The sequence below is a fragment of the Nothobranchius furzeri genome, chromosome 14 (assembly GCF_043380555.1).
Source record: "Nothobranchius furzeri strain GRZ-AD chromosome 14, NfurGRZ-RIMD1, whole genome shotgun sequence".
NCBI lineage: Eukaryota > Metazoa > Chordata > Actinopteri > Cyprinodontiformes > Nothobranchiidae > Nothobranchius > Nothobranchius furzeri.
The window spans coordinates 60,551,407-60,577,534 of record NC_091754.1 but is presented as its reverse complement, the minus strand read 5'-3'; the positions used below and the strand labels follow the sequence as shown (position 1 = coordinate 60,577,534).

General features: G+C 42.0%; 1 protein-coding gene across 1 annotated transcript in view; it reads right to left on the bottom strand.

Annotated features, from left to right (window-relative positions):
- The window catches only part of plcb3 (phospholipase C, beta 3 (phosphatidylinositol-specific)), a 100,030-nt gene that overhangs the window by 23,928 nt on the left and 49,974 nt on the right, over positions 1–26,128 (bottom strand). The window contains exons 3-12 of the mRNA XM_015946546.3: positions 16,804–16,872; positions 11,407–11,532; positions 11,116–11,195; positions 10,985–11,035; positions 10,724–10,778; positions 6,882–6,985; positions 3,617–3,780; positions 2,039–2,185; positions 1,793–1,950; positions 719–801 (exon numbers count right to left, since the gene is read on the bottom strand). Of these exons, the coding sequence (XP_015802032.3) occupies positions 719–801; positions 1,793–1,950; positions 2,039–2,185; positions 3,617–3,780; positions 6,882–6,985; positions 10,724–10,778; positions 10,985–11,035; positions 11,116–11,195; positions 11,407–11,532; positions 16,804–16,872 (1,037 nt within the window). The remainder of the gene's footprint in view (positions 1–718; positions 802–1,792; positions 1,951–2,038; positions 2,186–3,616; positions 3,781–6,881; positions 6,986–10,723; positions 10,779–10,984; positions 11,036–11,115; positions 11,196–11,406; positions 11,533–16,803; positions 16,873–26,128) is intronic.

Genomic DNA, 26,128 nt, shown 5'->3' with positions numbered 1-26,128 from the left:
AAGAATGAAAAAATGAATGCAAGTCAACGGGGCTAAAAGAGTTCTTTTCTAACCCGCTCTGCCTTACGCCCTGGATCACACATATGTTCTACTGCAATTTAAATGAAAAGTAATGATGGGTGTTTCGACCGCGCCTGTCACGTACTTTGAGATTTATCAGCTTGTAAAAGTTCATAATTAGCATGACTACACACCAGAAATCGGCACGTCGCATATGTGACGTCACCACATAATCTCCTCCCCCCTAGCGTAGCCGCTACATACCACATGACCAGATTTATGGTGGTTCTTTCCTCCTGTGGGAAGTTTGCTGAACTTACAGCCATTTTCTGTCTGTTTTTCTCCGTGTCTGGTTCGATGACGTCACTTTCGTTAAGCGCATCTGTAGTCCTGGACTTATTTTCACACAAAATTTTAAATGGCGTTCCCCCTTGCAAAAATAAGCGCGTTCTTGGTATCAAAATGCTTCTTTAAAATTCACCAACATCATGTGTGAAATCCATGGCACAACAAGCGGAATTAGAAAATAGTGTTTTTAGCCCGTTGACTTGGATTAATTTTTTCATTCTTCCGAGGACCCGTGGTCCCGGAAGTAGGTGGGCGTGACTTAGGCTCCGTATGAAATCTTAGAGATTAGCATTGTTAACTCCTCTAGGCTGAGATTCTTCCATTTGAACCCTTTAATAATACTCCGGGGATGATTATGGAGAGCACTTACGAGTCCACGTGGTTTTCAAAGGACAGGATGACGGGGTAGTTTGAGGTCTTGAAAGCTGATTCTGCTATGGCCTCGAGGACTTCCTGTAGTCGGGAGGAGAGAGGGACAGGCTAAAGTGGACTAACAAGAAAACAGCTTCGACCTGCAGATACCAGGTGATGTCAGAGTGAAATAATCAACAGGAATCGTTGTCTTGTGATCCGTCCGCGGCATCTCCTTTCATGATTAATGAACCAGTTACTGTTTGTGTTGCTGTAGCAGTGATGCATTCAAAGACCAAAAAAAAAAAAATCAGATTTTTGATTCAGCTGATCCATGTTGAATATTTGCCAACTCTGATGGCCGGAAAACTTCTTGGTGTGCCTCTAGCTGTTACTACAGGTGGTTAAATGTTAAATTACAGGAAAAGTATGAAAATGTTTTATTTCTAGTTAATAAATATGGGGGAAAATTGATTTTCTGAGTACAAACTGTGCCGAAACTGAATAATGAGCCACCAAAATTACGCAAAATGTGATTCCTGCTTCTGCAGTTGGAGAGGAATGTTCTTTTGCCTTTTATCTATGAGAGTTTACAGTTTACAAGAAGAAACTATCACCTAACTACAGAATGGTCTAAATGTGTGGAAATAAAATTCAGAAAACCTTTATATTGAGTTTCTTTTTCAAGAACTATTTAAAAAGGTCCTTTTCTCACATTTTAATATATTTGCAGCGTTCTCTAATAGGAATGAATGCCTGGTAAGTCTTTAGAGAAAAAAAGCTCTGGTGCTCCTGTTTAAGGTCGACAAAGTTAGCTGGACGATAAAGTGGCAGTACTCTGAATGGTTAACAGCAACTGGTTAACTGACTATTTGCTCTGCAACAGTGATAGTTTATCTTCACCTACAACACAAGGATTTCTGCTGTGTGGTGGAGTTGCTAATGCTAATGGTTAGCTTCTACTAGCTGAGAGGTTCTCTGCTGTTACATGGTCGCTAAACCAACAACAGGCTTCCCCGTCGCGAGTAAAGACGGCTGAGTCCATGAATGTTAAGGGACAGTGTGACGTGACGAATAAAGTTCTGTGTTCCACCTTGAATGAGATCTCGGTGGTCATGGTGAACCCATGGGTGATGTAGGGCTCCTCATCTGGCAATCGGCCCTTCCAACAGTCCAGCTCGATGCAGCGGCAGCCGGTCAGCAGAACCTGCCGGTACATCTCCACCGACGACATGCCAGTCAACTGACCCACTAAAGAACAGCAGACAAATTCCAATCAGGATCAGACGCAGAAGAAATAACTGCAGCATGATAGAGTTGACATTACGAAGGCTTTTACCAGTGAGGTATGTGTTGTGGGAGGAGTTGATGAAGTAGTTAGACAGCGGTTGGTTCATATCATCCATGAGGTCGAGCTTTTCTGGAGGTACAATGTTGTTTTCCTCTCCTGCCAGGTAGTTACTGAAAGCCTTCAGACTGATCTGGTCTGCAAGAGAGAGAAAACTAAATCACACTCAGAACTGCACTGAAAAAATGGATTTATAAGAAAGTAAATAAAAACATAACACACACACACACACACACTAGTATTTAGACATTTTGTCTTAGTTTTAGTCTGAAAAGAAACAAATTCTTCACTATATGAAAAAGCATGAGTTAAAATAAGGTAAATGTTCTCAATTAGGATCCAGATTCCCTTTTCCTGCTAATGGGGTAAGCAATAGTTGCTTAGCTAGAAGTCCTAAAACTAGCAAAAGCAAAAAAAAATTTTGATTTAGTTTGCTATTAATATCTATATAAGTTTTTATATTACAATTCTCATTTTAGCTCTTTTGATTTTATATTTTAACCCTGATTTAACCTTTTTCCAGTGCTTTCTCTGTGGGAGCCCTCTGCCCCGGCGGCGGTGGTCGGCTGTGGTGGCCTGGGTGCTTTCCAGGTGTGCCTAGGTGGAGGTGGGGGGTGGGGGTGGGGGGGGGGGGGGGGGTCTCTGCCCTCCCTGCCTTGGATGCCCTGTGTCAGTGCCTCAGCTGCTGCTGTGGATCTGTGGTCTGGCTCATCTGATCTCAGTCAATCGTGTTTTTTACCATGGGGAAGGGGGCATGTATGTATGTGTGTGTGTGTGTGTGTGTGTGTGTGTGTGTGTGTGTGTGTGTGTGTGTGTGCGTGTGTGTGTGTGTGTGTGTGCGTGCGTGCGTGTGCCGGAGGATGAGTGTTGTGAAGGGTTTTTTATTGTCAGACTGTTTTTAAAAATTCTGGGGATGGGAGGGCATGCGGGGCCTTTTTATTTTGTTAAGCACTTTGAGTTGCATGTATTGCACGATTAAGTGCTAAACAAATAAACGCTGATTGATTGATTGATTGATTGATTGATTGATTGATATTCATACTTATACTGAGCCAGGATTCTCTGGAGGGCTCTTCCTGGTAAAAGGGACTTTTCTTCTCCAGAGTCGCTACATGCTTGCTTAGCATGAGGACTGCTGTAAAGACTCTGACACAACAAGTCAGTGACTTGATGCAGTCTTACATAGGAAACCTTTAAATTGGCATAAGGAACTGGACTCAACTGGGACGTTTTAATTTGTGAAGTGCCTTGAGACGGCTCATCGTGATTTGGCGCTATATAAACAAACTGAATTGACTCTTTTACTCAAAACAAGAAGAGCTGGATCATTTTTAAGAATATTTACCTTATTTTAAGTAATGCAGCTTTCTATGATTTTATAAAACAGAAATTAGAGGTAAAATGTCTGAAATGTAATGTTTAAACTTTCTTATAAATCCTTTTTTGCAGTGTGTTTCAATGTCATGCTGCTGTTGTTTAAGTCACTTATTGGGGAAACATCTCTTACATGAAGGTCACAACCTGCCAGTAGTTCGGTGAGTGATGAATAATTAATAAAGCGTTTCTGACCTCTGTCTAGGTGGCTTGGGCTCTCGTAGTTCTCCATGATCTGTCGGACCTGCTCCTTTTTCAGCGGAGGGTACAACACCTCATTCAGCCTGGGGTCGCGCTGCTTAGTGTTGAGGAAGGTTGTGAACTGGTCCAAAGTGATAAATGGTTTGTTCCTGGAACCACTTCAGAGAAGACAAATGTTTATCAACTAGTGAGTGTGTGCAGGACTCCTAACATTACAGCAACAGCTCTAATAATGTCCTTAGTGCATGTTTTTATGCAGACAGGTGTGTTTTTATGAATAACTTTGGCTATGCTAGTGCAGTTTATCTAATTTATTGGGAGGTTGTGTGTTTTGGGGGGAATTACAAAAAACAAATGAGAAAAATTGCTGTTCTCCATTCAATACAACGGTTAAAAAGTTTTGTAACGTTACTGGTGTTGGTGCATGTTTTTGTGCCATTGACTTCCATGTAAATCCTTATTTTTCTAATGAGCAAAAATATCACCATAATCTTTTGTCTGTCTGGGTTCCCAGGCCGGTTGCAGACTCAATTTGGAGTTTTTAATGTTTTCCACTAGATTGCGCACTTTCCCTATGTATACCGAGGCAATAACTAATGCTGCATTCAAAGAAAATAAGCTGAATGAAAATATTTGTATGCCCATTCATGACACTCCAATGTGTTGAAAATTTGCCCACAAAACAAATCATCTGGACTAGCGATGGGTACCGAATTCTGTACTTTTTCAGGTACCGACCAAATTCCATAGTACCGACTGTCCGATTCACGTCATTTGAAACGGTGCCTCGTTTCGGTACCCGTCCTTCATAACGAGAACTTGCCTAGACAGCTGCGCATGCGCAAGAGCGTTATGTCATCCGTCGCTGCGAGCGAGTTGTAAACAGAGCAGCATGGTAGAAAGAACGCACGCTAAAGCTTGGGTCCACTTCACTAAATGTGATGGGTAACTGGGTGATGAAACCAGCGACAACGATCTAAGTGAGACATCCTCATCTTAATCTGCTCCGGTAGGTAAATAAAATGTTTAAGATAACGTTAGCTTGATTTGTTAGCTTCCGTTTCGCTAATGGTGCGTTCGCTTTCTCCACGGAACTCTAAATTTCCGACTAGAAGAACATGAACGCGCTCTAAAGTTTGGCTTCACTTTACTAAATGCGACGGGTGATTGGGTGAAGATGAAACCAGCGACAACGATCTAAGTGTGAGGCATCATCGTTTTAATCTGCTCCAGCAGCTAAATAAACTGTTTAAGATAACGTTAGCTTGATATGTTAGCTTCCATTGCCACCATTGTTATCAGCTAATGGTGCGTTCGCTTTCTCCTCGGAAATTCTAACTTCTCAGTAGGAAAAATCAAATGAAAAAGGACGGCAAAAGGAATGAAGATACACAGTAAATTTAGTTCACAGTAAAGATGTTTGCTTCAGTTTAATTATCAGCTTATAAAACTACAAGGACCATGTTAAAATACAAACAGTTGTATGTTATTTATCCTGATATTTATCAAATATGGTTATATATTGAGAAAAATATATATTTAATTATAAAAGAGAATTAAACTATTAAACACTCAAATGTCAAAGGTACCCATCCCTAATCTGGACATAACATACAAACAAGTTTATATTTTTTCATTTGTTTACATTTCTGATTATGATCATGCACCTGACAATAAAGGGGGAAATAAAAGGGTTAAATATCAGGAATGCAAATATACTGAAGAATTTGGGAGCTATGAAGTATCTTATGAGGAAGTATGGTGTCTGCATTTTTGTTTTTTGCAGTAAGGTTCAAATTGTGACTTTTTTAAACTAAAAAATTACACAAAAACTATGAAGTGAGCAAAAAAATGTTTTTACGCCTATTTGTGACACTCCAAGACTGACAGATAACCCCAAAACAGGTCATCTGAACATAAAACACAAAAAATGAACAGATTTAGAATTTTTTTTTTTTTTTTACCTTTTTTCACAATTCTGGTACTGATCATAATAAGCATGGCAATAAAGGGGTTAAATCTCAGAAACATACATTTTTCAAATAATATTTTGTAATAACTGAAGCCAAGGATGAAATTCATGTAAACATTGGGACATATTAAATATTATATAATATTTCTATAGAAAGTTTTGTTTGTGCATTTTTTTGTGCTCAAACACCAGAAACATTAGAAAATGTAAAGGTTATATGAGGGCTAATATTAAGGATTCAGCAGGATAAATACAGTTCTTAGCAAGCAATCTATCCATCTAACCAACCAAACATCCATCCAACCATCCATCCATCCATCCATCCATCCATCCAAACATCCATACATCCATCCAACCATCCAACCAACCAAACATCCATACATCCAACCAACCAAACATCCATACATCCAACCAACCAAACATCCATACATCCATCCAACCAACCAACCAAACATCCATACATCCATCCACCCAACCAACCAAACATCCAACCAACCAACCAACCAAACATCCATACATCCAACCAACCAACCAAACATCCATACATCCAACCAACTAAACATCCATCCAACCATCCATCCACCCAACCATCCATCCATCCAACCAAACATCCATACATCCAACCAATCAAACATCCATACATCCAACCAACCAACCAAACATCCATACATCCAACTAACCAACCAATCATCCATACATCCAACCAACCAACCAATCATCCATACATCCAACCAACCAACCAATCATCCATACATCCAACCAACCAACCAATCATCCATACATCCAACTGACCAACCAATCATCCATACATCCAACCAACCAACCAATCATCCATACATCCAACCAACCAACCAATCATCCATACATCCAACCAACCAACCAAACATCCATACATCCAACCAACCAAACATCCATCCAACCATCCATCCAACCAAACATCCATACATCCAACCAACCAACCAACCAACCAAACATCCATACATCCAACCAACCAACCAACCAATCATCCATACATCCAACCAACCAATCATCCATACATCCAACCAACCAAACATCCATACATCCAACCAACCAAACATCCATACATCCAACCAACCAAACATCCATACATCCAACCAACCAAACATCCAACCAACCAACCAACCAACCAACCAAACATCCATAAATCCAACCAACGTAACATCCAACCAACCATCCATCCATCCATCCATCCATCCTCTTCTGAAACACGTATTCCTCAGTAGGGCCACATGGAGCAATGTTAATGAAAAGCCAGTTTTGTCATACCTCTCCTCAAGGATTGTTTGGAGTTCAGGCCGTCCACAAGCTTTGTCAAGAAAGCCAGTGAAAAAGTCCCACGTAAATTCCTCAAGATTTATAGCCGTCACGTGCTGACAGGCGACAGACAGGATTGTGACACCAAACAGAAGGAAAAGAAAAACAACATAAACACCTAAAATGTCCAGTTTTATGTCACTGGTGCTCAGGATATCTCCCTTAAGTATGAGAAGAGTCACTTAAGAGTGACTTAATATAAAACAGACTTTAATATAAAACAAGTATTTTTTTTATTAGCATTTGATCAAAACAGGAAATTATGAGTTGGTTTTTGAGATCTTTTAGCCTATTTCATGTTTTCAGACAGGTTCAATTGAAGCTATTCCTAATTCTAATATTACTACTACTAATAATAATAATACATTTTATTTGGAGCGCCTTTCTTAAAATCCAAGGGAAGTAAAACGTTTGAAACACAGAGGAACAATAATTACAGTGAATAACTAGTAAATATGAAACCGAGGTAAAACACAAAGTACAGTCACAGGGAAAAGGCAGTTTGAACAGGTGAGTTTGGAGCCTTGAAATGGTGAAGAGTAGTGGTGTTTCTGAGTCCAGCGGGTAATAAATTCCAGAGGGAGGGGCAGACCTGCTGAATGCTCGACTTCCCATGGTGATAAGACGAGCAGGGGGGTTGTGCAGGTTGATGGAGGCTAGTAATCAGGTTTGGGTGTGACTGGAGTTCCAATCATGTAGTTATTCAATTCCAAACTTACACTTAACATCCTTGTAAAAAGATGTTTTAAATACACGGTAGTAGGGATGTGAATCTCAGAGCAACTCACGATTTGATTCAATTCCGATTCTTGGGGGTGCCGATTCGATTCAGAATCGATTCTCGATTTAAATCGATTCGCAATCAGTATAAACAAAGAGTGTCAGCTCCAGGATGAACTACTTTGTTGTACAAGTTAGTTAAAGCTATGGGACATTTTTATTTGACTTTAAACTGGTCATGCTCCAAAAAAGCTAATTTATAAGGTAAACTAAAGTGATTCTAAAACTGTAAACGGAAACAATCTTTTGACCAAAAGGCAACATTTATTTTTGTTTACCTTGTAAAATATAACACATCTGTAGCTACCTACAGTAGCTTTGAAAGTAATACGGTCAAATACTTTTCAAGTATGTGTAGAAACAAGTTACATGAGTAATCCTGAGTACTCATTTATCAACTTAGAAAATAAATGAGAATATCTCAAATTTCTGAGTATAGAAACAATTACATTCAAGTGCCCTCTTATCAGCAGATTCAAACATAAATCATCTCAATTTATGGGAGCACAAAAGTAAACGGAGTACTGACTCTCCTAACAAAGATCAAAAAAGTGCATCTCAAACCTGTAACGTGCCAAATATTTGAGTTCCTGGAATCGATTCTGAAACTTTGTAAATAAGAATCCCGATTCAGACTTGAATCGATTTTTTTCAGCACCTCTACAAGGTTTCAAGGTATTTTATGGGTTTCACTGAAGCTCCATGCAAATTTTAATCTGTTCTTTCATGTGTCCAGCAGGAGGCGCCAAGGTACAACATTGGGAGGAAAAACAACCCACGTTGGTTTGTCTAAAAAGAATGTGACAGCAATTTGATCTTAAGTTCAGACTGCACTGATTCTTCTACACATACAAACTGTCTGTCTCCATCTGTCTGTCTGGCTGTCTGTTGTTAACTACACTGGCGACCAATTAAAAATCACATGATTGTTTGGAGATGAAAAATAGTGACTGGATTTTCAGACAATCTACAAAGTCATATTGTGATACTGAAGACAACTTCAGACATTTGGTGTGATGGGTTTATGGGACTTGTGACACCACCAGTCTACTAGCACACAACTAAGACATCATATGAAACTGCCATACTCAATAAAAATTTAAATTTTACATCCTTGTTGCGTCGCACAATATAAAACACTAGCAAACCCTCAGCACGTCCAACCTGGAACAGAACCTAGTGGAGCTTGTGATGAAAAACACCAGGAAGAGAACAGCTGATAATCATGAACAAGCTCTGTCTTAATGAGCTGTGTTCCACTTAGACCTCGATTTGCATCAAACATGCTTCAGTTTCAGCTTCAAAAGGGTGCATATAAACACCAGTCACCCAATAAAGTGTTCCTGAAGTTTTTTGAGTCACGCATTATTTAGATTTTTGGCTAGCAGCTATAACTTTAAAAAGGGGGAGGGGTTAACTTGATGTCTACGATAGCACCGGAATGCATGGGGACAATTATGGAACTAGGATTGAGACAATATTACATGTAACTTAAGCTTTATAACTTGCAACAGGTTTTGTAACTGTTACTTTTATTTTGTAGCATGCATTTCTAGGGTGTTTCTCAATGCCAAGGAGCCTCGCCTTGATGTCTTGGCCCCGCCCCGGTTGCCTAGGAGATACGTCATCGGGAGCCGCCAAGACGTGTTCCAATGTTCATGTTCTACCGAGGCGTGTGTTCTCCGTTTGTTAGCCGTTTAGCTAGCTGAGTGAGGATACACGGGAGGTGTCTTGTAGCCTAGCCTTGGTCAAAAATTACCCAGAATGCACCGCCTTATGTTCAAAAGGGCGGCGAATCGCAAGCCAGCAGCTACTTCAGGGGCAAATTTCAAGTTTAAATGTAAGTCAGCTAATTTAAAATGTTTATTTTAGATCCAAAGAAGTTTTCTATGGTTGGTTAGTTGCTCAGTAGTTGCAGCTTTGGAGGCTAGCGGGTAGTAACTCACTTATATATTTAATTTAACAAATATATACACAACTTTAAAAGTAAAAGGCTCGTTATATATTTACGTTACATGACCGCCGTGGAAGCCGCGGTCATGTGATGCAAGTCTGTTCCATTTAACCGTTTTCTTTGACCAAGGAAGGACAGTGTCCTCATAAGCAAGGCACGCGGCCTCGCAAGACATCGCCGTGACATTGAGAAACACCCCTTGTTTTGTAACACGTAACTTTTGGCATGCAACATGAAACTTTCATTTTTTTACTTGCAGAAAACAATCGATGTGCAAGTTTCAAATCACAACTCTCAAAACACAAATCTCAGTCTACAGTTACAAAACTCAAGTCTACAAGTAGAAAACATTTTGTACCAATTCTAGCTTGCTTCCCAAAGAACCAACGACAGGCTTTGTCTGACCAGCCAATCATAAGTCTTGGATTTCTGTCGAAGACAATTCCTGTGGGAAGCAAGCTAGAATTGGGACAAAATGTTTTGTACTTGTAGACTGAGATGTGTGCTTGAAAGTTGTGATTTGAAATTTGTGCATTGATTTTTTTCTGCAAGTTACAAAATAAAAGTTTCATGTTATGTACCGAAATTACATGTTACAAAACTAAAGTTTTGTGTTACAAAACATGGTGTCAGTTAAATGTAATAGTGTCCCAATCCTAGTTCCATAGACCATTTGAGTCCACTGACCAAGGAAATCAGATGTTTGCTGACATCAGATGGAAGCATGCTATTCAATCGTGCCCTGTCCTCTATATAGATGTATGGGCAGCAGTAGCTCAGGAAGTAGAGCGGGTTGTAGGTTTAAACCCGGCACACAACAGATAATTCTGCTGCCCTTGGGCAAGGCACTTAACCCAAATTGCCTGTTGGTGCATGTGAATGGATGAATAATTCACTGTAGTATAAAGCACTTTGGAGACCCTGACAGGCGCTATACAAGTATGGATCATTTATCATTATCAGTGCAAAAGTGAGCCATGATTGCAACTTAACACAGTACCCATAATGAGTTACAGACATGAAGTAATCCTTTACATGTGAAAGTGTATTTAAATATTACCTTTTTGTCCAGAGCGTAATCCACCCGCTTTCTATCAGAAAACATCTTATAAATACTGAAAGACAAAAAGGTTCTCTTAGATCAGTCACACTGTTAAATAATCCACTACTTGAAAAATGTGTGAAAAGGCTGAACGACAGGAAAGCAAGGTTAACACTTGGCTGAAATAAAAAGGGAACAAGAGAGAAACCAAAAAGTGGAAAAGAAAGTCGAAGTAGATTTAAAATCCTGCACAGAGTTGAGAAGTCACTTTTTACTCACTTCTTCAGAGGAATCTTTCCATCTATGGCCTGAAGCGTTAGTTTAGTGTAACTGAAACAGAAAAAAACAACTCATTTCATTTAAAACATCCACAGCCTGTGAAACAAATGGACAAGGGACACGCGTCTTACGCTTTGCGAAGGTAGGTGGTCCGTGAGGCATTTTGGGAAAGTTTATTTGTAGCCATCTCGAAGAGCTGGTCTACCCAAAGCTGAAGACAAAACAGAATTATCTGATTTTGGTGTTAAAACCGAGCTGTTGTAACATGAAGCACGCACAGAAATTAATCCCTCTTTACAACTCACAAACATAAACATGGCGATGTGTCAACATTGTGAAGTGAGCCTTGTGTCTAAAGGCTAACTGCACTGGAACGAGGACCAACGGGAAGGACGGTACAGAGTGTTGGTTCTCAGGGTTACCTTTGCTACGTTAAGCTCAAGAGCAACAAAGTTGTAGAAGGTGACGTTGACCAGGTCAGTGCCATAGACAATGGTGAGCAAATTGTCGTTCTCGTCTCTGCTGGGGATTAGGTCCAACGTCTTTTGCTGATAGAAGAACAGAAACCAGAACACCTCAGGTGACAGAGAAACCATGAATTCAACATTTGTTTTAAAGAGACAATGTGTAGTTTTTACGATTAATTTCTGGAAATAGCCATCGAAATGTTGTTGAAAATGAATGAAATGATGCCCACTTGTAGAAAAATGTTTGCGGCTTCGTAACATATAACCATAAAAATCAGGTCTAAAATACATGGGAGCGGGTCTAAGGGTATTTCTCAACGCCAAGGTCACCTGGCCTTGTGAGGCGATGTCGTGCGAGGCCGTCGCCTTGCTTACGAGGACACTGTCCTTCCTTGGCCAAAGAAAACGGTTAAATGGAACAGATTTGCATCACGTGACCGCGGCTTCCACGGCGGTCACGTAACGTCACGTGACACGGGAGATAACGTTATATTTTATACGTATTAGTTTCAATATAAATCTATAACGAGCCTTTTACTTTTAAAGTTGTGTATATATTTGTTAAATTAAATATATAAGCGAGGTACTACCCGCTAGCCTCCAAAGCTGCAACTACTAAGCAACTAACCAACAATAGATCTAAAAAAAAACCATTTTAAATTAGTTGACTTATATTGAAACTTGAAATTTGCCCTCGAAGTAGCTGCCGGCTTCTGATCTGCCGTCCTTTTGAAAGTACTGCGGTGTATTCTGGGTAATTTTTGACCAAGGCTAGGCTACAAGACACCTCCTGGATATCCTCGCTCAGCTAGCTAAACGGCTAACAAACGGAGAACACACGCCTCGGTAGAACATGAACATTGGAACACGTCTTGGCGGCTCCCGATGACGTATCTCCTAGGCAACCGGGGCGGGGCCAAGACATCAAGGTTCCTTGGCACTGAGAAACACCCTAAGTCTCTGTGCGACGCCGTATTAGATGCCATGTTTCCATCTACAGCAGCCCATGAGGACACAATGCTTTTACTGATTTGTAACAAACGGTTACAAAACTTTTGTCGTTCTTAAATGTTGTTGTTTTACATATTTACCTCTTCGCTTGTTGCCAGTGATGAAAGGGAGTCTGATGTGCTTATTATCTTGCTAAAATTAGCACTCCCCAGGGCTTTTTGATCCTAATGGGTTGGTAAGGTCTTACTCCAACACGAAAATATTGCTGAATTGCAACGATTTAGGTATCTACTGCCCCCATCGCCAGGAAAATTACACACTGTCACCTTAACAATGAGGAAATAAAATTGTCTCTCGTGAGAGCTGTAAATGTGATCCAAGTGGTTCATGGCACTAAACCAAATAACTAAATGATGCTGTCCTCCATCTGAGCCAGAGACTAACTCAAATATTCAGTCCATCTCTCAATTTTAAATAATTAGTTCCATCATGTCTCAGAGAAACTTCAACGACAAAGTGCGTTACACGTACTACACACATACATGCATACATAGAAAACTCAGATAGCCTATTTTCAATCCAGTTGTTATGGTGACTTTTGGAGCTTCGGCGCATTACAGCTGGCTGGACAAATGCAAAGATATTAAAGGTTGAATGAACCAGTTAGTCAAATTTGAGAACAAAATATGACAGAAAGTCTTGTTGCACTTTCACATGCAATGTATTCCTACTCTCTGCTGCCTGGGACAAGTTCCGTTCATCCAGAACATGAAATGATGTTTCACCTGTAGAGAAATGTACTCAAAACTAAAGCTCTCTTTGAAACGCTGAAGTTTAATTCATCTAATTACACATGGAAAATAAGAAGTGACTGGTGTTTTTCTGAGACACATATAACTACAGTAGAATCCAAATGAAAGCCAATCAAAATAGAAATGAAGCTGCAGGGGCAATCAAATGCATGCTAACGCAAACTTAGCACTGAACTCACCAGCAGAATATCTCTATACAGGGTATCTGCAGGTTTAAGGGAGCCAAATTTAAGACTTTTTAAGACCTTTTTAAGGCCACTTTGACCAAATTTAAGCTATTTTTTAAAATTAAATTTAAACTATAATTTCCAGCTATTGCCTGGAACCGGTGCTAACCACGTTGCGAAAGTGTGACTAGCCATCCATTACCATAAAAGTTGCACGACCCCATGGTGCAATCTCCCACTAGCTTAAACAGCTAATGTGCTCATCTAAAAAAGCCCCCTTTCATAACCAACTGAATGTGTATGGTTCCACTTACGCCAACATCGTACACAAAAAATGCTGAACACTAACTAGAAATTCATGAAAATTGAAATAAAATAATCTTGTTTATTGGGTCTTTGGTCATTTAAGACCTTTGGAAACTGTATTTAAGGATTATTAGTAATTTTTAAGTATTTTTAAGGCCTTAAATTTGGAAAAGCAAATTTAAGACTTTTTAAGACTTTTTAAGGACCCGCGGATACCCTGTCTATAGCTGTGCATTTAAATGATCTCCTATGCATTTTACTTTAAAAAAAAAAAGCAAGTCCACACTGCTACTCACAACGCAGCAAAGTGCCTACAAGTTTTCAGTCCTTACATGTAGGTGTTACCATAATAGTTCACTCTTAGTGCCTGCCTGACTTCACCATTTAAAAGCGGAGCATAAAGGAAAAACTTTACTGTCCAAGTTTCTGGTGGCAGCTCAAACCTGTTCTGCACTCAGCTGAGGATTTGTGTAAAGACCAATAAAAGGGTGATGAATAAGCAAATTAGAGCACAGCTTCTGAAACCCAAACATTCATGCAGTCGGTTGTAGGAACAACTCATGCGCGTGCACTTTTTGTTGTTGGCGTTTCAAACATAAACCAAAACACGATTCTGATCTCATGGAGAAATTATTTGTAAGTAGTGAGTTCAGGTGGGGGCTTGGGACATACCCCTGAGGACAGCCGGTGTGAAGAGGAGGGAGAATGACAGCCAATACTGCATCGCACCATTGTTCCTGTACGCACATTTCATGAATTTAAGAGTGAGTGCCACTCACGCATTTTGTTTGCAGCCGTGTGTTTTAGGATTAGGGACAATAGCTGATCTCCAGAAATCTGGATAGATAGCACCTCAGTGGAAACATCCAGGGATGTTGCTTTTGGTCAGTTATTCTCCTCCTGACAAAGGATTGTAACCTCAATGAGGGCGTGGGACTTAGAGGGTAGAGGTGGATCATGAGAACCTCATAATCTGTGATGGTTTAAATAACTTTCCACCAGCGTTGGGAGGCATTCTCTGAACAACGGCTACCTCCCAATGGCTGCATGCAGGGCTCTCCGTACTGCTGTCAGTGCCACTGGGTCTCCTGAGTAAAAAAACGGAGTCCTGCATACCTGCTTTCAACTATAATAGTTTTGCTTTGATATCCTAAAGATGACCCATTTGACATGCGTTGAAACATTGTCACTTCAACGGCTTTCTGGGGGGAAACGGGAAAAGTTCACGCATGATAATGAGTCAGAAATCTAATCAAACTTAGCTTTTTAGTAGATAGGGAACTAGAAAGTATGAACAGGTTGGATAGGGAAAGAGGTGCTCTCTAAAGGAATTACCGTATTTTCCGGACTATAAGCCGCTACTTTTTTCCCACGCTTTAAACCATGCGGCTTATAATGAGGTGCGGCTTTACTGAAGATGTTCCTCCACCTGCAGGGGGCGCTTTAGCAGGAAGTGAAACAGGTGGAAGTCAAAAGTGGAAATCGAAGAAAGTGCTCATTTTAATTTAGCACATGCAAGCAGGCGACACCACGAAGAATTTGTTTCAAATCCGTACCCCCTCATCATGGTAACTACACGTATGAGTTCATATGATGCCACATTTAAGTTGAAGGCCATCGATCTGGCAGTAAAGGAAGGAAACAGCGCTGCCGCACGTAAGCTTGGCATGAATGAATCCATGGTTCGGCGCTGGAGACGGCAGCGGGAAGAACTCATTCAAGCCAGCTTCACCCGGGGATGATGACAGCAACACGGACAGCGACACTGACATCGCCACAGAAAAGGTATGTGACGAAGCTCTTCTGAGGCTGTTCAACTCTGACACTGAAGAAGAGGACTTTAATGGCTTTAGTGCGCAGGAGGAAGATGAGAGAGAATGACTTCTTCTGGGAGGCAAGTGTGTTTTATTTACTAACCAGGCATGTTTTGTGTGCAGTTGTTATTTTCTAATCATCCAGGGCTTATTAATGCTGTGTCAGCGCTGTTCTTTTCTTCTAAACATGCAAATTACCGGTAATAACGTGTCAGTGCTGTTTTTATTTTATAACCATCCAGAAATATGAATGCTATCAGTGCTGTTTTCTTTACTACACTTGCAGGCACGTTCACCCGTGTTTAAAATTTGTTTTGTTGGATTAAAACAAAGAAAAACCTCCGTGTAGCGTCTTTCTGTCTAATTATCTTATGTTATGGCCGTACATGCGCTGTGCGCCGGAGACCTGCATGTGGCTGCTGCGCCGCGGCTTGTATTCGAGTGCGGTGTGTGTGTGTGTAGAAAACCTTTATTTTGTTGGTGCGGCTTATATTGAGGTGCGCTCTATAGTCCGGAAATTACGGTAGTCTTCTACAGGATAAAGGGACGCTCTTGTTCTAGTATCTGGTATCCATGGACATATTTCAGGAACATAAAAGGAAGTTTGGTCTTTGAGTAGCAAGAGCTAGTGGACATGGAAGAGAGAAGAGCTTAGTTTGATGTAGACTGGGGAATCATCTGCATAGAAAGTGATATGAGAGACAGTTGAAGCTGAAAACAGGACCTTTCATATCAGAAAGGTTCATTTGAAGTCAACAGTTTGGCATGTCTAATGTATCCATTGCAGACAGTGCTGAGGATACCATGGGTTTAAAAGGTCAAAGGTTACAAGACGTCAAGTGAGCTGAGAACCGAGGACTATCCTGGAGCTTCAGCTCCACTTAGGGTTTCTCTAACACAGTTACTTTTCTTTTGCTAAAGCGGTAACACATACACACGTAATGCTTGAATCTTCTTGTCAAAACTGATCTACTCATTCTTTAATGTCAAAATATTTAGGGTTTGAATAGTCCAACCCTAATGAGCTGCTTTAATAGAAACATGGCCAAATATATCTGCTTACACATTGACTTCCTCACCAACAGTCACTGGTTATATCACTTCCTGTCTGACAGCCCATCTGTCAGCAGACTCATTAACACCCCATCACCTTTGCACCATCATCCAAGCGAGGAAACACACATACAGCCAACGCACACACATGATCGTCACATTTGTTGATGGGGGAGAGAGTGACTGACAGCAGGAGATGATGCTTCACTCTCCCACTCTCTCACACAAACCTGAAGACGCATTACCAACCTTTGGCTGTTTGGCGTACTTTCCCGTTCTTGTGTCCCTGATCAAGCTGATATCCAGGATCTCCAACTCCTAAAAGATCAAACAAAGACCTTTGTTACCACTTGTTGAATGGAGTCATGACAGGCATCTTCTGAAATTGTTCTTTGTTTAAGCATCACTACAGCAGGAACAAGACAGGAAGTGGCGACAATGGTTGCATCTCAAGAGCAAGAGTGGTTCTTCTCTGCTTACAACCGGTAGACTGAAATAATTGCTTCATGGACTTTAGGTGATCCCATAATGTGGTAAAACATGATCTGCTCTAAACAAGATGTATTATTCTGCCATTCATTCCTTATATGTGGAATAGGACAATAGGGATAAACCAGACTAGCTTTAATCGACTGATGAATAACAAAAAAATGTCGTAATTTGCATTTTTACTGTGTGGGCGTCGGACGAGCCCCCGCACCGTGAGAATAAACATCTCAGCTCTAAACCCGATCTTCATCCGCATACGTCACACGTCACATGATCAGGAAGCAGAACATCCACGTGTTAGGAGATCGTTTGGGCCGCTGCTGTAAAAAAAAGTGAGGCGCGAACGGGAAAAGCTTCTGCCGATCACAATTCAACAACGGATTATGAAAGAACGGAGAATGCTCGAAACGTGCGGATTCTTCCTGATGTAAGAGGTAAGTCTACTCTTTTAGGTAGTTTTGTTGTTGACATCATCCTAGCGCGCAACGTTCTGTCACTCTTAAATAAAAATTGTGAAAACACTAAAGCTATAAATGTATTGTGGAAATTAGAAAAATTACAAAAAATAAATGAAGTGGTTTTCTCGCATTCGTCTAAGAACCTCCACCAATAGCACGGTTCGGACCGGAAGAAACCATTGGACCACCCGACTGTCAGTCTCACCGAACTGCTGCACTTCCGCATTTCCCTGGGTCCTCCATTCTTTACGCACTTGTGCATTTAGCAACAGAACACCACTGGTGTGAGAGGTTCTCCGTTCCGTAATAACAGAGAAGGAGAAACAGCCGGCTGCTACCACTTCAACTTTAGGACAAACTTCCAGAGTTCCAAATAGAAAAACACCATCTGAAGTCACGGACAACAAAAGACGTTTGGACCTAAAAGACAGCGGCTGGTGTTTAGCGCTATCTTGTTTCCTCTGGCAACTCTGGGTTTCCGGTCTCGGCGGACGCAGCCAGGATAAGATACCCGAGGGGAGGAGTGAAAGTACCATGACCATGTTTGCATTTGAAAGTTCTGTAGAAATGCTATTGCAGTTTTAAACCTCAAACATTTCTAAAGCAGTTCTGATAAATGTTATTTATAAAATGTGATATGGCTGTTATGTTCATAGTAGACAGTTAATAGCAAAGAACTATGATAATCCAGCAGGAAGTGGCCCAGGCTGCACAGGAAGTGCTACAGCTAGCTGCTGCTAAGTAACCTTCAAAATAAAAAAGACAACTCGATGTGGTGGAGCAGCAGCTGGCACTGTGCCTTGCAGTGAGAAGGTTGCATGTTCAAATCCCAGCTATGTCCTCTCTGCGTGCAGTTAGAATCATCATGCATGGTTTTTCTCCAGGTGCTGTGACTTCAGAATGAGAAGCAGAAGGGTTTTATTGCCATATGTGTGGAAATTACTGCTGTACTTTGTGCAAAAAAAAAGATAAGCGAAATTTAGAAATAAGCACAATAAAATAATATTAATAATAATACAGAGAGGCAATTAGAGAAATGGCTACTCTATACAAGTCTAAGTGAATCGGTTGAGGTGTAAAGAAGAAGAAGAAAATATCATTCCTATAGTGCCTCTCAAGATAAAAATCACGAGGCGCTTCACAAGAACAAAAAAATGTAAAAAATATAAAAAAGCATTTGGAAAATGTTTAAAATATATTTAAAATGAGCAAAAAGAGACAATTGTGATTAAAAAAGTTAAGAGAGAGTGAACAGGAAAAAGGGAAATCAGTGGATCCTGAGGAAGGTGGAATAGGTGGGGAGAGCAGAATAAAGAGAGAGAGGTGAAGAAGGTCATACAAAAGCCAGCTTGAACAGGTGAGTCTTCAGCTGCTTTTTAAAGGAGACCACTGAGTCCACTGATCTCAGGCTCAGGGGGAGAGAGTTCCAGAGTCTGGGGGCCACAGCAGCAGATGATCCGTCACCTTTGGTCTTTAGTCTGGTGGCTTTGATCACTGGACCTCAGGGGCCTGCTGGGGGTGTAGGGACTAAGAAGATCACCAATGTAAGATGGTGCTTGTCCATGAAAGGCCCTATAGACCAGAACCAGGATCTAGAAATGAACCCTGAAGTCCACTGGAGCTCAGGAAGTGCTGAAGAGGAAGCAGATAGAGGAGGACGAGCAGAGGCCCCAGCACAGAACCTTGTGGGACACCATGGGTAAGGGAGGTGGTGGAGGACCTAAACTTGGAGACGACCACAGAAAAGGAGCATTGAGAGATAAGAGGAGAACCACTCCAGAGCAGATCCTGATAGGCCTACCCAGTCTCTCAGCCTCTCCAGTAGCATGTGATGGTCAACAGTGTCTAAAGACTGCAGTCAGGTCCAGCAGGACCAGAACAGAACAGTCCCCTGCATCACTGTGAGTCAGAAGGTCATTAGAGACCCTAAGAAGAGCTGTTTCAGTAGAATGAGCTCTACAAAAACCTGACTGGAAGCTAAACCAGGTGACTGGAACAAAGCGACTGGAGTGGGCAGTTCTAGGATTGTCGTTCATGAGTCCAGCTGCAGAGAGGAAGAAACTGTAGTGGTGAGATGTCGCGGTCTGAATGAACCGAAGCCTCCTGCCAGATAAGAGTGAGTCAAAGGGTGTCCAGGGTGACACGGGTCAGCTGTGATCCGACCTGCACGCCTCGTGTCCTGAACGTCCTCCCACACACCAAAAACATGCATGTTTAGGTTAACTGTGAGTGAGCGACTGGTTTCCTGTCTCTGGGCTAGAAGCAGGAGTGTTACAACAACTGGAGGAGTTGGGAGACCCAACACAGAGGGTAGAGCTCATGCTGATGAAGAGGTCAGGCTTTCACGGCCTTTCACCTTCATAGAAGAAGCAGTAAGAGGATGAATTCAGAACAAAGATTCTTGATGGAAGAAAAAAAACAAACAAAAAAAAAAACAACGTCCAGTCCTGAAATGACTTCCCGAGAATAAAAGCTGACGTTACATCCAGCCTTTCATCTCCTTCCAGTAGGTCTTTTATTTAGATCTGTCTTCAAACTCTCAGTCAAGCATAAACATGTCCCTGGTTGTGTCTTTTAATAGTAAAACATGGCCAAGAACACAACAAGCCCCCCCCCCCCCCCCCCCCCCCACACACACACACACACACACACACACAAAAATGTAGGCATCTGCTCTGAGAACATTTTTATTCCTGATATCTAAAGTAAAACAGCAGAAGAGGACTCGGACTCGGAGCACGGAGGCCATTAACAACGGAGATGAGACCAAAAAAAATGAGTACTGGAGCAGAGGAGGAGTGCGTGGTCATAAACACATGCATCATCCTGTGTAAATATTTGTTTAGACCCACATTCATCCCACGAGCTTTTTTTTTTTACTTCATCCATCTACTCTTCTGCTGTTTTCTGGGTTTGATGCGTGTGTCGCCCCGACACTAGTGCTGTCTTGCTCACACATGTCCTACTTCTTGCATTTCCTTTCCAGAAACACCAAACACACACTCACAGTTAGCGTCGTTGAGTTAAAACTCTTCCTCATTCCTACTGCAGCACTTTGTTGCCCTGCAGGCTGCCGGCTCCACTGGGATTGGTCGTGAGAAATAAAGGTCAGGAAGGATGCACCAATCGGATTAGACTCTTTCAAACCTTGTCCTCTGATTGGCCTGTGGAGAATAAATGACTTTTGGGTCTGTAGGACACACACACACACACACACACACACACACACACACACACACACACCTCCCATAGGCCACGGTTTCATTCTGCCACTGCCATGGAGACTCCTTGGAGACGAGAGGAATGAGACTACAACTTTGTCTCGGACCTGTGTGAGTGTCTCTTACATCACAAACCAGTAAAGAAGCTCCAGCAGTCACAAACAGGTTCGATCCCGGCTAACACCAGAGAATGCTGCTGTTGTGTCCTTGGGCAATACACTTAACCCGCCTAGGTGGTGGTCAGGAGGACCGGCGGCGCCTGTGTTTGGCAGGCCTCACCTATGTCAGTGTGCCCCAGAGCAGCTGAGGCTACATCGTAGCTCATCGCCACCACGGAGTGTGTGGATGAATGACGGCATTGTGTAGCACCTTGGGGGGCTTGTGGGAGGGCGCGTACAAATCCAGACCATTTACCAGCTGGTGAAGGCACACTAAACCATCCTGCATTTGCAGGTCTGGACCTGTGAAGCATCCTGACCTGCAATACAAGGTGTGTGTGTGTGTGTGTGTGTGTGTGTGTGTGTGTGTGTGTGTGTGTGTGTGTGTGTGTGTGTGTGTGTGTGTGTGTGTGTGTGTGTGTCATTATGACAGAAATACAAGTCAGTGCATGGTAGATCTGTGTGAAACAGACTCGAGTTCGGAAGCGAGACTTGTGCAGTTTTCACCTCTTGGTCGTGTATCCGAGAACATGACGTGTTGCGTGTGTGTCCGTGTGAAGGTTGATCATCTCCGAGATTGCGTTCCTAACAGATTTCCGCCTTCCGGCTGGGTTAGCCTGTGTGTATCCGTGTGGGATGTTTAGAAAGAGCTCCATTCATCCCTCCGCGTTAAACCTAAACGGAGCTTCACTCGGATGCAGGTTTGCAATGACCCAAGTGTCTCGTCGCAGGTTTTCCAGGAAACACTCAGTGATAAACTGCTGCCATTTATATTCATTTAGCAGAACGAGAAAACATCCCCAGGCTTCTCTAAGAGCCCCAGCTTGTGGTTTTCCTACATTTCCCAGAATGCAATTTTATGCTTTTAGGCTCAGAAACAACTGTTTTGCTGCAATGGGCAATAAATTGAATCACTTCCAGTTGTTTAGAAAGTTGAATTAGCTCATAAATACAAAAAAGGCTCAGATCTAATGCACAGCTGCCACATGGAACTGGCTGAAAAGATTTTCTGGTTTAGATCAAATTTATGCGTCAATATCTGTGATGTTCTTCTAATGCAAAAAAAAAAAAAAAAACTTGGACTAATAAAAAAAAGCATCACTCCAAACAACAGATCTGGTCCCAGGAGGATTTGGCACATTATTAAAGAAATATAAAAATAATATTCAATACAAGATAAAAAGAAGGAAAGTTCATTCCACAATTTGTCGAAATTTACCCCCTAAGAGTTGGGTGACCTGAACTGAATAACACTGGTCCTTGAGATCCATTATCCAGAATGTTTTAGTTGTTTTCCTGCTCCATCAATGCCTGATGACCCGTTCAGTAGATCCCGTTTAACAATCGGGTGTTTAGAAGTTTCTAAAACTTTGAATAAAAATGTGGTGACAAGTGAGAGTAAATAGCATAGCATAGCATAGCATAGTTTATTTATATAGCACATTTAAAATGCAGCATGGGAGCTGCCCAAAGTGCTGCACAGGCTAAAACAAAACACACCCATTACAAGGAGCTAAAACTAAGGATAAAATCTCAATTAAAAGCAGAGAAAACATGATGAATACTAAGAGCACATTAAAACAATGACACAATAAAACACTAAAACGAGTCACTGTCTAAAAGCCAAAGTGTAAAAGTGGGTCTTTAAACGAGATTTAAAAACCGCCAGAGATGGAGCCTGCCGAACTCCAATGGGCAATGAGTTCCATAGCTTTGGGGCAGCATGGACAAATGCTCGTTCACCCCGCGATTTGAGCCTCATCCGCGGCGTGTGCAGCAGCAATAGGTCAGCCGACCTCAACGAGCGGGTGGGCACATATGGAGTGAGAAGGGCAGAAAGGTAGGAAGGTGCCAGGTCACTGAGAGCTTTAAAAACAAAAGTCAGTAACTTAAACTGCACTCTGAAAATGACAGGGAGCCAGTGAAGATGTGCCAGGACAGGTGTAATGTGGCTACGTCGGTGTGTACCCGTCAAGAACCTGGCAGCAGCATTCTGAACAACCTGCAGCTGATTCAGGGCAGAGTCCGGAACACCAACGAGGAGGGCGTTTGCATAGTCCAGGCGAGAGGTAATGAAGGCATGAATGACTGACTCCAAATGCCTCCGTTTCAGGATTCGTCTGAGGTGAGTAAGGCGGCGAAGCTGATAAAAACACGACCTCACTACAGAGTTTATCTGTGGGGCCATTGTGAGTCCAGCATCCAGCTTGACCCCGAGACTCGTCACACACTGTTTGGGGTTAAGGGTTAAAAGGTCACAAACAGGGTGAGAGCCATGGTGGTTACGGGGGTCAAAAACAATAAACTCAGACTTCTTTTCATTCAGTTTTAAGAAGTTGGATGCCAGCCAGCCCTTCACGTCATCCATACATGCAGCCAATTTCGAGCCCGCATTTTTCTCGTCCATTTCCACGTATAGCTGACAGTCATCTGCGTAGATGTGGTAGCTCAGGCCATGCTGATTCAGGATATTGCCCAGAGGCAGAAGGTAGATTGAAAACAGCAATGGCCCAAGAACGAAGAAATGTTAGACAAAAACACAGCAGGACTGAAAACAGAACCCTGAGGGACCCCTCAAGGTGATCTGCAGTAGAAAAGACAGAATGAAAAGTCCAACAAAACCAGAACTTTAACATCTCCAGACACCACAGCCCTTGTAGCAACCCCAAACGCCCTGAGAGGATCAGTCTCACATCTCATTTACCCCAAAAGTGGAACGGATGGGGTCCAGAATTCTTACGGCTTCTGCAGAGGAAGAAAATAATCACTGAATCCAACCAGAGCACTCACACCGGCTGCGGTGCCATTCAGATCTAGATGTGGACCTCCAAAAAGTTTCTGCATGGAGTCTATTTTTCCATATGCTGCATGCAAATATCCATAAAGTTAAAGAAATGACATGAGCCAGACAGGAAGTGAGACGTGCGTCAGCAAAGTGCATCCAGTATATTTCAAAATAAAACCCGTATTGCATTGTTTTTCACTGATTTGCTTTATGTTAATAATAGGGATATTAGTTCACACCCTATACATAATTCCACTTGTATAGTTATTTTTATTGATTTATTAAATTTATTATGTCAAATGAATAATCACTCGGTTGCCCTCATGGGAGAAAAATCCCAGAGATGTTCAGCACACAAACAGCGGTAAATGGCAGTGTGTCCAGAGCTGTGCAGATTCTGGACGTGTGTACCATACCCGATGTGAATGAGGTTTAACACTGATTCTTGAGAACCTCTATCCAGCATGTTTTAGTTGTTTCCCTGCTCCATCACACCTGATTCATTGAATGAGCCACCTGTTATGATGACAGAATATGAAACAAGAAACAGGACAGGTCTAAAAACAGAACCCTGAGGCACCCCTCAATGTGATCTGCAGTATCAAAGACTGATAAAAAAAGTCCAATGAAACCAGAACTTTACCATCTCCAGACTCTACTGCCAGTTCGGTGGCCCAGTGGAACGAGTGTCCACCCTGAGACTGGGAGATCGTGGGTTCAAATCCATGGCCGGGTCATACCAAAGACTTTAGAGAATGGGAGGCAATGTCTCCCCACATGACACTCAGCTTTAAGGGGTTCCCCAGCGCAGCCACCACTGCAGCTCACCGCTCCCCCAGGTGATGCGCCAGATGTGGGGAAAATATTTCACTCACCAATGTGACAACGAGTGGAACTGAGGATCAGTCTCAGTGGAGAACTTCTATCAAACGGGACGTTTTCTTTTAGAAAAGAAATCAGCTGATCAGCTGTTTTACATAGAGCCTTGCTTGGAAAGGTGTCTTAGATCCAGTCTTTAGTTATTAGATCAGCCTAAATTTAGACTTTTTATCAAGACCACCAAATGTTAATGTGTTATGATTAGATTCTCCTTTCCTTCCTTCATTTCTCTGATTTATTCCCCACTTCCCCTCCTCCGTTGGCTTTCTCTGGATCAGAATAACACAAAAGGGCAGCGAAACAATCAGGGCAGCGCCACTCCTTTCCTGTGACGTGCTTGTAAGTGCGCGTTTTAAAGATCACCTTTGCTACATACGTCTCAGATGACCAATTAGGGTCGCTATCAAGCGAGGCGAGCGATATGGGTAGATCAGAAACCGGGCCTCAGGAGCACCAGGACGGGATGCAACGCCACCCTTTATGAGCCGAATGGGCAGCCAATGGGTGCAGAGTAAAGGACAAGAAGTTTTAAAAGACTAAGAGACACAGACAAAGCAGAGGAGCAGAACAAAGACAGCGCCAAACTGGTTTACGGCTGCAAAGGGACAGAAGAAAAGTGGACATTTAATACTCCTGTGAAACATCGGACGGCTCTATAACTGTCATCTTGTCACGTTTTCTCTGTTTTCTCTCCTACTTTCACCATTTTTGACCTCCTCTCCCCATTAATCCTTCTCCTCTGCTTTGCCTGGCTCTTCCTAACTAGGATGGGTCACATTTGTGAATGGTGGAGAATACCAAAGTAGACCATTAGAGAAGGTGAGCTGACAGCCACTCGGATGACAATCCGACCCAGAGTGGCTCGTAATCTCTGCTAATGTATTATCTACAGAACAAAAAAAAAAGACAAAAACAATCAAACACGGAAAAGTTTTACTGAGTGAGAGAGAATGATGTTCTTTATGGAGGGAAGGAAGATTGATGCCCTCATACCAAAACACTTCAGAGTGGAAGAAAAACTCAAATATTCTCCGTTCATAAATCTTCAGTAAAACAGAAACACATAGATCAGTAAAGGGGGATGTTACAACATAAACCCACACATGCAGAGTCCTGCAGCGTGCACACGCACACACACACACTAAAACACAAAACTATGAAGAAGAGTAGAGAACTTTGAGACTTAGGAATTTCATTTTTGTCGTTCTTTTCACAAAGTACCAGAGGTATGAGCATTTAGGTTGATAATGAGATGATATGGTGTGTTTAATTAGATAAAAGATGTTTGCACTAACAGCTCAGGTCAAATGTCAGACACAGAGTTTATTTACGATTCCTCTGATGCAACAGCAATCTGAATCTGACGTGAGTCATGACAAAAGCATGCAATGTTTGGATACTCAGAGTTGGCGCCTATTCTGGTTGTGGTTCAAATAAAACATGACTGCAGCCTAGAAAGCTAGATTGTCAGATGCCGAAATAAAATGATGTGGCTAGACTGACACGCAGCTTAGCCACACTTCATTAAAGCCTCAGCCTCCTCGGACAGTCGGGTGCCATGCCAATCACAGCGCTTTCTCTGGT